The sequence below is a fragment of the Geotrypetes seraphini genome, chromosome 4 (assembly GCF_902459505.1).
Source record: "Geotrypetes seraphini chromosome 4, aGeoSer1.1, whole genome shotgun sequence".
Taxonomy (NCBI): domain Eukaryota; kingdom Metazoa; phylum Chordata; class Amphibia; order Gymnophiona; family Dermophiidae; genus Geotrypetes; species Geotrypetes seraphini.
In genome coordinates, this window is record NC_047087.1 from 13,528,587 (window position 1) to 13,544,249 (window position 15,663).

The 15,663-nt window shown below is 43.8% G+C and overlaps 1 protein-coding gene across 1 annotated transcript in view; it reads left to right on the forward strand.

Annotated features, from left to right (window-relative positions):
• The window catches only part of KIAA0513 (KIAA0513 ortholog), a 162,058-nt gene that overhangs the window by 82,630 nt on the left and 63,765 nt on the right, over positions 1-15,663 (forward strand). Inside the window, exon 2 of the mRNA XM_033940708.1 lies at positions 6,679-7,212. Coding sequence (XP_033796599.1) covers positions 6,896-7,212 — 317 coding nt within the window. The 5' untranslated portion in view covers positions 6,679-6,895. The remainder of the gene's footprint in view (positions 1-6,678; positions 7,213-15,663) is intronic.

Genomic DNA, 15,663 nt, shown 5'->3' on the forward strand with positions numbered 1-15,663 from the left:
TTTAAATAGTATTCTTGCTTGAATTGGGAGCCAGTATGAGTCGAGGTATGCCTCGGTGATGTGGTCGTGTTTTCTTAGTGAATAGATTAGTCTCAGGGCTGTGTTTTGTATTGTTTGTAGTTGTTTTTCTTCCCCCTCCCCTCCCCTATTCGGTGCAGCAACAGCATTTCTCTTCCCATCCTTCCCTGCTCACAAACCCGGTAGTCGCTAGGCAAGTTGTAAGCTTCCCTCCATTGCTGACCTATCTTTCATAGATCAGCGATGGAGGGAAGCTTACAACTTGCTGCTTTTACTTGCTTCGGGCCTTCCTCTTTGCCGGGTCCTGCCTACTTTCTGTTTCCGTGAAGGCAGAACCCGGCAGGAGGAAGGCCCGAAGCAAGTAAAAGCAGTAAGTTGTAAGCTTCCCTCCGGGGCTCTGTGTGCGTGCTGGCTTCCCTTCTCTCCGAAACCGGAAGTTGCGCTCCGTTGGGGGGAGGGAAGAGAAGGGAAGCCGGCATGCACACAGAGCCCCGGAGGAAAGCTTACAACTTACTGCTTTTACTTGCTTCGGGCCTTCCTCGCTGCCGGGTCCTGCCTTCACAGAAACAGAAATTAGGCAGGACCCGGCAACAGGAAGGCTCGAAGCAAGTAAAAACATGCTGGCAAAAAAAAAAAAGGCAGGCGTCAAACAAAATTTTCGGCGGCAAGTCAGCCCGGGAAGGAGCATCGGTGGCAGCAGCAACAGGATTAGCTGGGCGGTCATCTAAATCAGCCGGGCGCAGCGCCCGGCTGTAAGGCCCTGGGGAGAACACTGCTCTGTAGGTCCTGGATTGTAGGAATCCTTGAAACCATGTGTGTACTTTGCCTGTGATTCCTATTGTATCTAGTATTTGTAGCAGGATGCCGTGGTCTACCAGGTCAAATGCTGCGGTGAGATCTAGTTGAATAATCAGCATTTTTTTGCCTGTGCTGAGGTGTTGTCTAGCTGTGTCCAGAAGGGATCCTAGTAGTGTCTCAGTGCTGAAATTGGTTCTGAATCCAGACTGTGTAGGATGGAGCAAATTGTGGTTTTCTAGGTAGTTGGTGAGGAGTTTAGCTATGAGGCCTTCCATTAGCTTGACATATAGTGGAATTGAGGCTATGGGTCTGTAGTTGGATGGTTGATCTGTTGCTCTTTTTGAGTCTTTTAAGATCGGGGTGACGATGATTTCGGAGAGGTCTTATGGGAAAAGGCCATCTGTGAGCATGGTTGGTATCCATTGCATGAGGAGAGTGCGGAATTTTAGACTGGAGGTTTTTAATAGGTATGGAGGGCATCGGTTGAGGTCGCAAGCTGCGTGGTTGTATTTTTTTTAGAGAGTTTAAGGTCGGACCATTGTATTGTGGAGAAGTGGGACCAGGTTCTATCTGCTGCAGCTGATTCTTTTTCTGTGGGGGTCATTATGATCTCTTCTAGGTGGGTTGGGGTTCCTGCGAAGTTTGTCCTGGCAGTTGTAATTTTGTTTTTAAAGTATTCAGCTAAAAGGGTGGCTGTCGTTTTTGGCTAGGTATGTTTCGTGTCTGTGAGTTCTTTTAGTAATTGGAATAGTTTTTTTTGTGTGTCTTGGGCACAATGACCCCCCCCCCTCACCTTCTGACTGACTCACTTCTGAGGAGGTTGTAATGTCCCTTTGGTGTTAGACAGTCGCATTGTTGTTTACCCTGGTACATTTTGTGGAAAGTGTGTTGTGATGTTTAGTGATACTATGGGGTCCTTTTATCAAGGCATGGAATATCGCGCGTTAAACCGCCTGCCGCGCTAGTCGCTAACGCCTCCATTGACGAGGCGTTAGTATTTTGGCTTGCCGTGGGGGTTAGCGCGTACTGAAATGTCCAACGCGCTAACCCCCGTAGTGCATCTCGATAAAAGGAGCCCTATGTTGATATGAATTGGTTCGTCTCCCATATTTATTGGTTATTAATTGTAATCAACTTTGGACTTGCTTCTTAGAAAGAGAGGTCATATGTTCTTTAAATGCCATCTGTTTTGTGATTTTTGGTTTATGCACCCAATTTTGATTTGCTAATGAAAGAAATATTTTAATAAGGATGTTGAAAGGCTAGATTCACAAAGCAAACCGATCGTGTATTGATCGGTTTGCGACCCCTTTGCGATTTCGCTCGGGCCCCATTCACTAACCTCTCCTGCGATCCACTTTGAATCCGTGCATACAAATGAGGAGAAATGCATGCAAAGTAGGCAGGGACGCGATTCACAACACAAAATTCTTGAACCGACTGGGCTGGCCGATCAATTGAAGAAGCGACTGCTGGGGACCAGTCGAAAACGTCTTTCTGACTCTGGAAGCCCTGCTTGCCGCCCTCTCCTGCTGCTCGCCACATCGCCGCCCTGGTTCTCCTGCCCTGACGTCCCCAAATCTCCCCTGCCATTCCCCACCCCGTGAGCCCGTGGTTTTAACCCGTGAGCTCGCAGGGCTAAAAACTAATAAAAAAGTTTTAAAGTTAAAAAAAAAAAAAAAAGATTGCGGCTCCGATGGGCATACGCAGACCATCTACAGATGGTCTGCGCATGCTTGGGGGATCGCAGGAAAGCGGTCTGTGCTGGCAGATGGGGCATTCCTCCAATCGCCCCCATCTGCATATTTTAGCTTCCAGAATTCGTCGGGCCTGCCCGGATCGCCCATAGTAGCATTCAGCGGGTAAGGAATTCTCAGCCCACCCAGTCTGCTTCCCTGGCTCTTTTGATCACCCAGTAGTGTGATGGAATTTGTGCCATGTTCTTGAGACGCTGCATCTGTGTTGACTCATATGTCAGCAGCGTATGGCGGTTCTGCCTCCATTGATAGACCACAAACTTTATCTGGCCACCCGGAGTGAGAGTTGAGATTTGGCCATGAATGTTGCAAGTGACAGTGGGTGTTAAGTTCCCCAATAAGTGAATTATATAAAATGGACCGAGGTATTAGGAATCCAGCCGGGATGTATCAAATGTTCTCTTCCTCAGCAGTGTGGGACAACGGTCCGTGGAAGAATGTTTTGATGCTTTCGAACCTCTTGTTTCTCTGTGCATGAAATATTAGGTACACACAGTTGTATTCCTTGAAAAATTGTGAGGTTGATTTGACTGCCTGAGCCCAGGGAAGTATTAATAACTAACTAGAGCCAGTTGAAGACATTTAGCATTCTGTGCTTGTGGAGGGAGATGCTATGAATTTATTCTACAGAAACAAGTTTTACATTGACAGATCATAATTAAAACACACAAAAGATGCATAAGAGCAACAGACTGGTGAATAACTTGCTCTGAACATGCACCAGGACCATAATGATGCCAAGATCCTAAGATGTACTCGGAGAAAGAGCTTAGGTAGCCTGAATGATTAGAAGCCAAACGTATTTAGTCTTGGAGGATGAGATGTACAATGTCTGCGTCTATGAGGCAGACATGGGTTTTCCTGTTGCATAGAGCACTCTGGACCCCTGTTCGTTTACAAAAATGGGATTGCTCTAAGTCTAATAGATGTTGGCATTGTCATCTTGAAGCTGGAACTTTAGATCATTTATTGTTTTATTGTCCATTCATTAAGGCTTTTTGGGAGTCTATTTGGGATCAAATAAATTGCCTGTTAGAGAATCATGTAGCTTTGTCATATGACACAATCTTATTTGGCATGTCTATGAGAGCTAAATGTCAAATATCTGCTAATAATAACAAGCTTTTGATGATATTGACAGGAGTTGCCATCCAACAAATAACATAATTGGAAGGACTGTAGAAGACTGAATTATTGTTTTTGGTGGTCTTCAATTTGTCGTGTGTATAAAATGGAAAGAGCGTTGGCAGTTCAAAAAGGTTATTATAATAAATTTAAGGATGTGTGGGGACCTTTATTAAATTATAGTAATGAATAAGTTACACTTTTCCCAATTTTAATACACATGTGGATTTGGGGTGGGGGGATTTCTTGGTTTTTCCATTAAGAATATATATATGAATGTCATAATAGATTATTTTCAGGTGGTATATATTAGTTATATATGAATTTGGGAGGGGCTGGGGGTTAAATCTTATTGGTGTATGATATTGAAGATTTTTCAAGTGATGTTGTATAATAATTGTTTATTTACTGTACACTTGATGTAAGTTATAAAATGAATAAAGAATTTAAAAAAAAAAAAAGAAGCCAAACCACTTAAAGCTGAATGAATGAATGAGAAGCAGAAATCAACAGCCTCCACATGCCAGTCTGAGCTCCTTTAGTATATGAATGCAGAAACGAGGACATTTATAATGAAAATTGCAACTTCTCAGTTTTTGGGAAGTGTTTTCATATGCTTAACTGCTAGCGAAATCCCTGGATAGAACATTAGATAGAGTAGAGATAATTATTAGTTCTAAATATTCACCGTTGTGTGCGCGCACGTGACAGTGAGCTGTATGAAGTAGGACTGTGGACCTGCGGCAAATAGATGTGTGACCTGATGTTGGAAGCACAGATCGCATTTCCACTGTTTTCACTACATGTGCTACATAGAGCTTAACCCTCTGCCAAGTTCTACTTCTAGCTTGACAAAGGTTCAAATTTTAGATGTTTCATATTAGAATTATTCCATTTTCCATGTGTTACCATCTCTTCACCTGCAGTCATCCTGAAAGTGTACCCCTTTATAGACAGACCCCTTCACAGCACCTAAAAAACCCCCTCTAAAAGTCTAAAAAGCACGGGATACAGAGGTCTAAAATCTGTAACTCTACAGACATCAATCATGTGAAAATAAGGATCAGAAAAGAACTTTTAGGTGATATTTTTACTGAACTACTTCAGCGCCATGCTCCATTAATCAGCGACACGACAAAAGCTAATCACAGCTGAATCCAGTATAAAGGTCTCGCCTACACAGTGGCACGTGGTAATATTTTAAAGCAGGGGATTCAGTAAACGTGCCAATATTTAGTGCAACAAGGGATTGGGGGTCTCTGTAGATACCCACAAATTATATTACTCTTTCCCAATCCTCTTCTCCCTTTTCAGATCCCACATTTCACAATCCTTTCCCCCCCCCCCACCCCCCCCCCCCGAAGTATTGTGCCTGTCTCTCTTCTCTCCATTCTGTATCCAAGCCTTGTTTCTGCTACTACTCTTAACTCCTGCCTCCACTCTCCACCTTTCTTCCCTTCTCCCACACAAACCCCTCTCTCTCTCTCTCTTCCCCTCCTCCCCTTACTCTGTATCTGTCCTTTCTTTTCTGTAGGGAAGAATGCTCGAATACCTGACTACATTTATTTAAACTGTTCTGAGCTCCCCTTGGAGAATGGTATAGAAAATTGAATGAATGAATAGATAAATAGTGCTCAGTGCCCCCTCCCCCTGGCCTTTGTAATGCCCCTCCAAATCCCTAACAGATAATCTTCAGACTAGAAATAAAAGGAATGTCCTTCCTTGCCATCTGCCCCCTCCTATTACCTGTGAACAGTTGTCTTCTGTTTGTCTTTGTAGTGTCTGCAACCTAAGTTTAGCTGGTGCAGACTTGGGGTGGTGAGTATACCCACAAATTAATTAAGATGTATAATGCAACTCAGGGCTTGGAAATTTGAGGTGATCTAGGGCTAGAGGCTGAGCATGTGGAAAACAGCTCCCCCTGGTGCATGCCTCCAGCATTCTCAGCAGCTGTTTCTGTACCTTTCTGCCTGCTACCATTTCATAGGACAGGCAATGGTGAAGAAAAAGATGACAAAAGAAGGTGCAGTGGTGTACAACTTGAGGACCAGTCTGATCTCATGCAACTTGTACCCAATGTCTTTACCCTTATTTCTATCTATTATGTTCTTAAGCTGTAGACATATTGGTGTGAGGCCTTTTTTGGACACAACTGAGGGTGTCCAGTTTGGGCGACTGTTTTCCCATACTCTAGAGATGAAAGCTCATTATACATTAAGTTCAAGTTTATTATGTCTTGATATACCGCTTTTACTTTCCAAAGCATTTTGACAATTGTACTGTGTTAAAAATAATTAAAAATCGGGTGAATAACGACAAAACTAAAAACAATAACTGAGACAAAAATGAAACGAAGGGAAAAAGGGTAAGGATACAATATTAAAAATAAAAAGGAAAGTGCAGGAAAAAATCATCAGGGAAGGGAGTTGACTGGAGCAAGCTATGCTATATTGTCCAATAATTCAGTATTTAGTGTACAGATTTCTTTGATCAGATCATGTTATGAATTGTGGTGTGTAGATGGGGCTGGGACAGGACTGGACATATATCTATCACTCTGTCTAAAATGTAAGCAGTAACGGAAGGACCTCTGAGTTCCTTACCGTTTTAGTTGGTGGGACTTAACAGATCTATATCCCTCCCTTTCAGAATCACTCAGCTCTGGAACAACCTTACCTCCCCTCTTAGGAATCTGAGCTCCCTCCAACTCTTCCGTAAACATCTGAAAACCTGGTTATTCTCAAAAATGTAACTCCTCCTCCCTCTCTGGTTATTCTAGTCCTCTAAAATGTTCTCTTCATTTTGCCTCTTCCCTCCACTGGAGTTCCTTTCTACCCTAACTCTTGTTAACCGTGTCGAGCTTTACGAATGTAGAGATGATGCGGTATACAAACCTAAGGTTTAGATTAGATTAGATTAGATTAGATATATGTGCTCTTTGTCTAGCTTCATTCTCACTGTTTGTATTTCTTTGTTTCAGATGACTACTGACAGCACAGCTTGTCCTATAGAGGGTGACCTCTCTAGCATCACGAATCTCTGGGTAGGGGGCGTCCTCTGACTTGCTGCATTTGTCTGAAGTGGAACTTCAGATTAACAGACAAATATTCAATTAATAAAGCAGAGAAGCAAACTGTTGCATCAGCCGAAGGATTAAACTCTGCTCCCTGCCTCCCGCTCCCTCCCTCCCAGAGATCATGGAGGCCCAGGATGTGCCGGTGGGCAACCTCATAGACTTTGACGAGGAGCCTGTTATTCTTTTGCCCAGTGGCAATGGCTTGCTGGAGACTGATGGGCATCCTGCAGACCAAGAGGAGAGCGATGCCACAGAATCTGCAGATAGCGAGAATGACATGATGGACTCTCCCAATCACCACAGCAGGAGCTACTCCAGAAGATCCTCTTCCAATGAGTCATTTTCCTCCAATCAGAGCACAGAGTCGGCCAAGGACGAGGTGATGGCAGAACAGAGGGAGTTCATGCGGAAGTATGTGGAGAAGATCTTCATTGGCGGGTAAGAAACTCCCCAACCCTCATCGGGAGTCATACTTTCCTCTTGTACGTGCTAAAGAAAAAAAAACCCCGTACTGTTCATTTTCTTTGTACGCTGCCAAGAGACTCAGATATTTACATCTGGTAAGACCGTTGTGTGTGACAGAGTGCTCGTTTCACTGCCCAGCAACTGTGCTAGAAACCAGATTTATTCTGACCAATTGATAATATTCATTAACTGACCACCTTTTGTAAGATCAAAACTGGCATCCTCCTGCCTTTCAGTTTCTATCCTATGAAGACTCTGATATATTGTTTATAAGCTTCTTAACATACTGCCTTTCACAGCAAATCAAAGTGGTGTACATCATTGATAAGAAAACAAAATAGAATACTATTAATAAAAGGACAGCCTAGCACAACACTCCCAGCCAGGGAAAATAGGTAAGTCTTTAGCAAAGACCTGCATTTTTAATGGGACATTTCAGGGCTAAGTGGCAGAGGCAAAGCATTCCAGGAAAATAGCAAGATGAGAGCAAAAAACAGGCAGTATAGATAGATGATTTATATGCTGCAATTAAAATGGATGAGAATATTTCGTACTGTTTACTGATTTTATTTCTCCCCCCCTGCCCCCATTTTATCCCTTCTCAGAGAAGATCTTCTATGACTCTTTAGTGTTCTCTATAATCATTGCAGTTTAGAGTTGCAGAGTCTGGGGAGTTGGCCATGAGACCAGATATGAGGAACTTAGAAGAATGCAGCTTGGCTAAACTAGGCCTGACTGAGAATTACCCCTCTGAGAGTATCTGAAAGCTTTACAGTTCATCATAGTGAAGAAAAGTATTATGCTACTACTACTATTATTAATTATTTCTAGACCACCAGACATACTCAGCACTGTACAGAGTCACAAAGAAGACAGTCCCTGCTCGAGTGAGCTTACATTCTAAACAATCAAGATCGACAAACCAGGATGCCAGGTTAGGGGTTACAGTTAGAGGAGATGGTTAAACTGCTGGCTAGGATGAAGAGCAGAGGGCAATGGGGAGTAGGGTTATGAGCTGAAGGCTATCTCCAAAAAGGTGGATTTTCAGCTTACTTTTGAATAAGGGAAGGGGCGTATGGGGCAGCGAGATGGAAGGAATGAAGAATGGAAGAGGAGGAAAAGAGTATGCATAAAAGCAACTTATCTGAGGAATGGAGTTCTCAAGGATGTATATGATGAGAGACAAGAGAGGAGAGATACTGAGGGGCTGCAGAATGAACACACTTGGAACTTAGTCATGGAGTTTGAACTGTATGCGAAGGTGGATAGGGAGCCAGTGAAGTGATTTGAGGAGAGGGGTGAGGTGAGTAGCGAGGAGGAAGAAGAGGAGTGTTTAAGGTAAAGGATGTGGAACTGCCCATGTGAGTTTGATTATCTGAGGACAAGCAGGCAGCATATTCTCACATGTGGGTGACGTCATCCACAGAGCCCAGCACAGAGAGTGAAAAAGTGCACTGTCACTTTAAAAGTCTTGAGACTTCCCGTACTGCACATGTGTCAGTGCCTTCCCGCCCAGTGTCAACTTGTGGGGCTATCGGTTCTCTGTTTTCTACGGAACAGAGAAGCTGTCTCTTAAGAGTTTCTCTAAGCATGTCAAACTTTAGATAATTTTGTGCCTTCCTATTCCAGTTTTTTTTCTTATTTTAATCATAAAGTGGTAGTTTCTTCCATTGTCTTTCGGTATAAAAGTTTTTACATTTTTGCCCTTTTTCATTTTCAGGCCTTTGGACTCCTTTCAGCCTGATTTCAGGCCAGGAGTGTCAACATTTTTTTTGGATTCCCAACTACTCAACCTCCCTGGACCATAGAGTCCTTTGACTTTGTGTTGGCGGTTTTTCATTTGATGTCCAAGGCCCCTAGTGGCTTCAAGTGGTGCCCTCGGTGCCATAGGACCCATATAACTGTTGTGTCCGGTGCCTAGGTCCTGATTACCAAGGCATTTCTTGCAAGCTCTATGCTCAACTGCTGAAAAAGTCGCTTAAAGCCAGGAACTTGCAATACGAGAAACTTTTCGGGTCAACTTCCCGTACATCGACAATGGCTGGAGACTCATACGGTGTGCTTTGTGTATTTTAATTTTGTGGCTAACCATTATGTGTTAATACGATTATATTGTGTGTGTGTGTGTATATGAAAAATGAATGGAAAAAATGGTGTTACAATTAGTACTATTATGGGGGCGGGGTTTGGCCCATGACTTAGACCAGTGTTCTTCAACTGCTGGTCTGCGGACCGGTGCCGGTCCACAAAATAATTTTATTTCCGCCGGTCCATAGGTGTCAAAAAGGTTGAAGAACACTGATCTAGAATCAGAAAATAATAGTACAGTGGTGCCTCGCATAACGAACGCCTCGCACAGCGAACGCTGCGCACAACGAACTTCATGTCTTGCTTCCTACAACGAACTTCGTTTCATACAACGAAGTCGCCCGAGCTGCATCCTTCCGCGCAGGCACTTCGCTTAACTGCCCTCTCTCCGCCTGGCTCCCTGTGCAGTGGCGGACCGTCGGCTCGCAGGGGCCCGGCGCCTACTGCTGATGCGTTGGGGGGGGGTGGAGCTACTCTCGCCGCTTCCCCGATGCTAGAAAAAAAAAATGAACAGTTAAGTCCCAGTTTTTGCCGCTGAGACTCTGCCCTCTCTCACTGTAAAATTAGACTCTACTTAGTCTGTCTTTAAATTTAAAAAATGTGTGTTGTTTTAAAAATACAATTATGTTTTTAGATGTATCTAAATAAAAATAATAACAAAAAATGTATCTTTTTTTATGTCATCTTAGCATATTTTATGCTACAGAACAAATTATTTTTTTTAACATGTATTGTTATGGGAAAACGCGTTTCACATAACGAACTTTTCGCATAACAAACTTGCTCCTGGAACCAATTAAGTTCGTTGTGTGAGGCACCACTGTAAATATTGAAGAACTAAGGCCAGTACTGGGCAGACTTGTACGCTCTGTGTCTGTATATGGCCATTTGGGGGAGGATGGGCTGGGGAGGGCTTCAATGGCTGGGAGGGTGTAGATGGGCTGGAGTGAGCTTTGACAGAGACTTCATCAGTTGGAGCCCAAGCACAGTACTGGGCAGAGCTTTGGATTATTGCCCAGATAGCATTGTTTTACGACTCACTGATAGTCTCAGAAATGGCACTTCTAAATACATCCTAGCCATAGATTGCAACAAACAGATGGACAATTGTGCTGCAACAGCCTAACAATTATGCACAAAACCTTAAATTCAATCCGTGCACCAATAAGCAGCCAATGTAAGTCTCGAAGAATTGGTGTGATATGATTTAGAGGCATGCGCAATAATACGTGCCACAACATTCTGTGCTAATTGCGTAGTTTGTATCACACACTTAGGCAATCCTAAGTAAAGAGAATTACAGTAATCGAATACTGGCTTTATCATCATCACAATGACAGTTCTAAAATTGTCACTCGACAGGTAATCTCTTAATCTATGCAACAATCATAATTTGAAAAACACACAAGATACAATAGACAATCTGTGGTTTAAAGGTTAGCAAAGAACCTAACAAAACCCCCAGATAACTGCATTGCTGTAAGACTGGGACAACCACATGGTCTAGCTGTATCTCTGAAGAGCAAGACGATAGATTCTTCTCCCAACTAATAAACAGAACCTCTGTTTTTGTCACATTTTAATTTTAGCTGATTTTGACACATCCAATCCTGTATAATCTGGAAACGGTCATAAAGATCTGACAATACTTTATCCTTTGATTTATCCACCGGAATCAGAAACTGGGTATCGTCAGTATAAAAATGAAAACTGACGCCCAACTCTTGGCAATTCCCTTCACAACGGTAACATATAGATGCTAAAGAGAACTGCGGACAAAGATATCCCTGTGGAACACCACAATTCAAAGTGGACCAGTCTGATTTCTTCTGACCCACTTCAACACAAAATATCCTATCTTCCAGGAATGACTGGAACCAGTCCAAGACTGTTACTGTGATGCTCATAGCTCACAATCTTGCCAACAGTATTTGATGATTAATAGTGTCAAAGGCTGCCGAGACATCCAAAAATACCATGTAGTAAGATACCCCATAGTCCAACTCCTTATGAACAGTGTCCAGAATAGATTTTAGGTCGAAACCCAAACTGCAAATCATCCAAAATATGATTTCTATCCAAAAAAGCATGCAGCTGCTGTAATGCTACCTTCTCTAAGACCTTGGCTAAAAAATTTAACGACTACGGGCAGGATTCACTAAAGTTCTGAAATCTATCCGATTCGTGTCCTATCCATTTACGAGTCATTGTAGGAGATCAATTCAGCAAAGCTTGTCCATGCAAATGATCCAATCGTAAACACGCCGCTATTAGCATTGAAACATTGATCGAGGCGCGTGCACATTGTATCCTTGTTGGTTTTGAAGCTCATAACTCATGTTCTAGCTCTTTAGGACTTCACTGCATAGAAATGGGGCGTGGTTTAATCGCGGACATCATTAGCGGGCTCCGAATGCGCCTACCGCAAAGCACTGTTGTCATAAAAAAGAAGCAGATAGTGTAGCCGACGAACGCCGTCCATTTCTCTCGGGAAAAGTACTGTTAAGTTGCTAGAAGGCACAACAGTTAACAGCTGTTGAATGCGCTGGGATCATGCACTGTTATATACAGTCTACGAATCCCAGGAGGCTGTGCGGCTCTATCAACCGTGAAGCACGTAGCAACCACTAGCGACACCAAGATGTCACATGCACACGACAATCCAGCTGGAAGGAAGGGGGGGAGGGATAGCTGGCCCATAAAAGTTTTATTTGATTTTTTATTTTTTTGTTATTTGGCATTGATATTTGAAATGTACAATGTGCAAGGAGAGCATAGGGTTAATCCATGATTTTCTCGCCATGTGCATTACAAATCTGAGATTCACACCTGCGCTCGCTATGCGCATTCCCCCCAAAATTAAAAAAATATTTCTAACGCTTATGTACATGAAAGTTTACATATATTTAAAAGTTTTGATATACAGTGGTACCTTGGATTACGAGCATAATCCGTTCCAGGAGCATGCTCGTAATCCAAAATGCTCATTTATCAAAGTGAGTTTCCCCATAGGAAATAATGGAAACTCGCTTTGATAGGTTCCCACCCTCCACCCCCCACAGAGGCCAGCAGCGCTGCTCCCACCCCCACGAGGACTGGCATTGCTCCCCCCGAAGGCCCCCCCCCCGCGAACCGGCACCCTCCCCCCCGCAATCCTGCACCCCCCCGCCGCCATCAGACACCCCCCCCCCTGCCATGACCTGAGGTCCCCCAACCCACCCGAACCCTCTTCTTACTTCAGTGTAGCCTCCACACCGGCACCAGCATGTCCTGCTGGTGCCCGAAGATCTGCTTCCTGTGCTGGGCCTTGAGCATGCATGCTCAAGGCCCAGCACAGGAAGCAGATCTTCGTGCACCGGCAGGACATGCTGGTGCCGGTGCCGGTGTGGAGGCTACACTGAAGTAAGAAGAGGGTTCGGGTGGGTTGGGGGACCTCAGGTCGCGGCGGGAGGTGCCCGATGGCGGCGGGAGGTGCCGGTTTGCAGGGGGGGCGCTCGCAAATCGAGGTGCGCTCGGTTTCCGAGGTGCCGATTTTGCAAATGTTTTGCTTGTCTTGCAAAACATTCGCAAACCGGTGCACTCGTAAACCGAGGTACCACTGTATTTTGGATTTTTGGAGGGGTAGATATATATTTTTAATGGGGTTCTTAACATGCACGTGTCAGTTGCTAGGCAGAAATAGTCGGCGAGGATGTAACCGACTGGTCCTCAGCAGTCGTAACTTTTTGGACAAGAAAGGCCAGTCGGTTTGGACGAAATGGTTTCATGAATTGACGCGTTAAGAAATTTACCTGCCATTTTACTCATTTGCATGCACAGATCGGATTGGGTGCGGATGTGGTCTGGAGGAAGGTTAGTGAATCGAGCCGAAGTCGGAAAGTGAGCGCAAACTGAGCGGTACACGATCAGTTTGCTTAGTGAATCTAGCCCTATATCGGGCAAACGTGTTCTAAAACAGTTTCAATCATGCAATTTTTCAGCAGTGGGCAGACAATAGCTTTCTTAAGTTGAGATTGGACATACCCCGCCAATAATGATTTTGACACAACCTGCAAAACCGAAGGTGACAATGTATCCAACATGGACACTAAAATGCCAAGAGGACAAGGGTCCAGTGAACAAGTAGCCTTATTCAGACCCTGAATGATTGTTTTTATATCTGATTCAACTACAGCATCAAATTCCGTCCACAACTTCTGAGCAGAATCTATTATGGGTAACAGATTTCCATAAAACTGTGACAAAACCTTCTGAACTGCGGATGTAAAGAACTGCAAAAATCTTGACTAGAAAAAAAAGACTCGGCATTACCTGACGAGACAACAGTAAGTCTCCTAACAATATTAAACAACTCTCTTGATGAATTCGTTGCCACACCAATTTTACGATTCAAGAATTCCTTTTTTGGCTTCCAAGGTCATAGCCTTGTAACTCATTAAGGAATCCTGATAAGTCGCAAGGGATTCATCGTCTGGACATTTGCGCCATTTACTTTCTAACTTACACACCTCCTGTTTAGATCTCTGTAAATCATCAGAAAACCATGGTGCATAATTACTGCGCCGCAAACTTCTCTGTTTCAATGGAGCAATCTCATCAAGACAAGCGTACATGAAGAAGGATATTGTACTACTCGAAAGGGTCCAGAGAAGAGCGACTAAAATGGTTAAGGGGCTGGAGGAGTTGCCATACAGTGTGAGATTAGAGGAACTGGGCCTCTTCTCCCTTGAAAAGAGGAGACTGAGAGGGGACATGATCGAAATATTCAAGATAATGAAGGAAATAGACTTAGTAGATAAAGACAGGTTGTTCACCCTCTCCAAGGTAGAGAGAACGAGAGGGCACTCTCTGAAATTAAAAGGGGATAGATTCCGTACAAACCAAAGGAAGTTCGTGTTCATCCAGAGAGTGGTAGGTATCTGGAACCCTCTTCCAGAGGCTGTTATAGGGGAAAAAATCTTCCAGGGATTCAAGATGAAGTTAGACAAGTTCCTGCTGAACCAGAACGTACGCAGATAAGGCTAGACTCAATTAGGGCACTGGTCTTTGACCTAAGGGCTGCCGCGGGAGTGGACTGCTGGGCACGATGGACTACTGGTCTGACCCAGCAGTGGCAATTCTTATGTTCTTATACCAACCATCCACCACATCACTAATCTCACCCTGTGCCAGTGAATCTAATTGAATCCATTTAGATTTCAGTTGGCTCAAATTAACCTCCTCCCTAATCAAAAAGGAAGAATATGTTTTCTGCTTTCAACAAAAGCCCACAACTGGAATATTGAACATAAGAGCATAATGGTCTCACCAGGGGACAGCATAGGGAATCCCAACCACATCCGACTCAAAATCGACAAAACACAAGTTCAATATTTGACCTGCCTGGTGAATGGGTGACATCACAATCTGAAACCGCCCCATCCCCTCCAAAGCCACTCACAAATCAGCTTTATTGCAGTCTAGGTATGTTGCGACTCCCAAATGGAAGATTAGATTAGATGTTAGTTGCCCAACAGAACAGTACGTGCAGAATCCACTTTATTCTCCATCAACATGTCACACAAGAATGACATATCAGCAATCAACTCCCTAGGAGGGCAATAACACCACAGAATGTTAATATGCCTTGATGAAACCATCAAACTCTCGAGTATATCACATCCATAGCTGAAAAATTCCAGCTGCTGTTTGCTAGAATCAAAACTCCTCCGCCCCGCCCCCTGATTGTAGGCTTTGAAACAGCAACATATAGTCAGTGACACACAGCTGATTCACCAGCATCTGGTCACGATTCAGTAATACACAACACATCGGGCAGCTGAGCTAGTAACAAGTCAGTGATAATTTCAACTTTGTTTCGTACTGAGTCCTTGGAAACATCAATCACCTTTAAGTTGCTGTAGGTTGCACACTAGACAAACTTTTTTCCCCGGGCAGAGAACCATATCTCCCCCTCCTAACACATAATAACACTTTCCACTAATACCTCAGTCCTCTGAAGTCCGCACAAAGGAACACACAAAGGAGTGCTATTTTGTCACGGCTTCTTTGTCAGCATGAGTATTCTGTCCACCCTCTCAGAAAGTGCCCTGCTGCCTCTTTCTTGGGTTTGTTACACCTACTGTACTTGTGTAATCACTAATGTTCTGTAAATTTTCACATGGAAGGTATATATAAAAGCGGGTACCTGGTTATATTTGGGGGGCAAAACTAGAATTGGGCACTGTATTTAGGTATACTGGGGCCGCACAGTGGAAGTCTATTCTATAATGGAAGCTAGGGAATGGAGTCTGAATGGGACTTTCATTTGCACACACAGCTTACATGAGTTGAGTG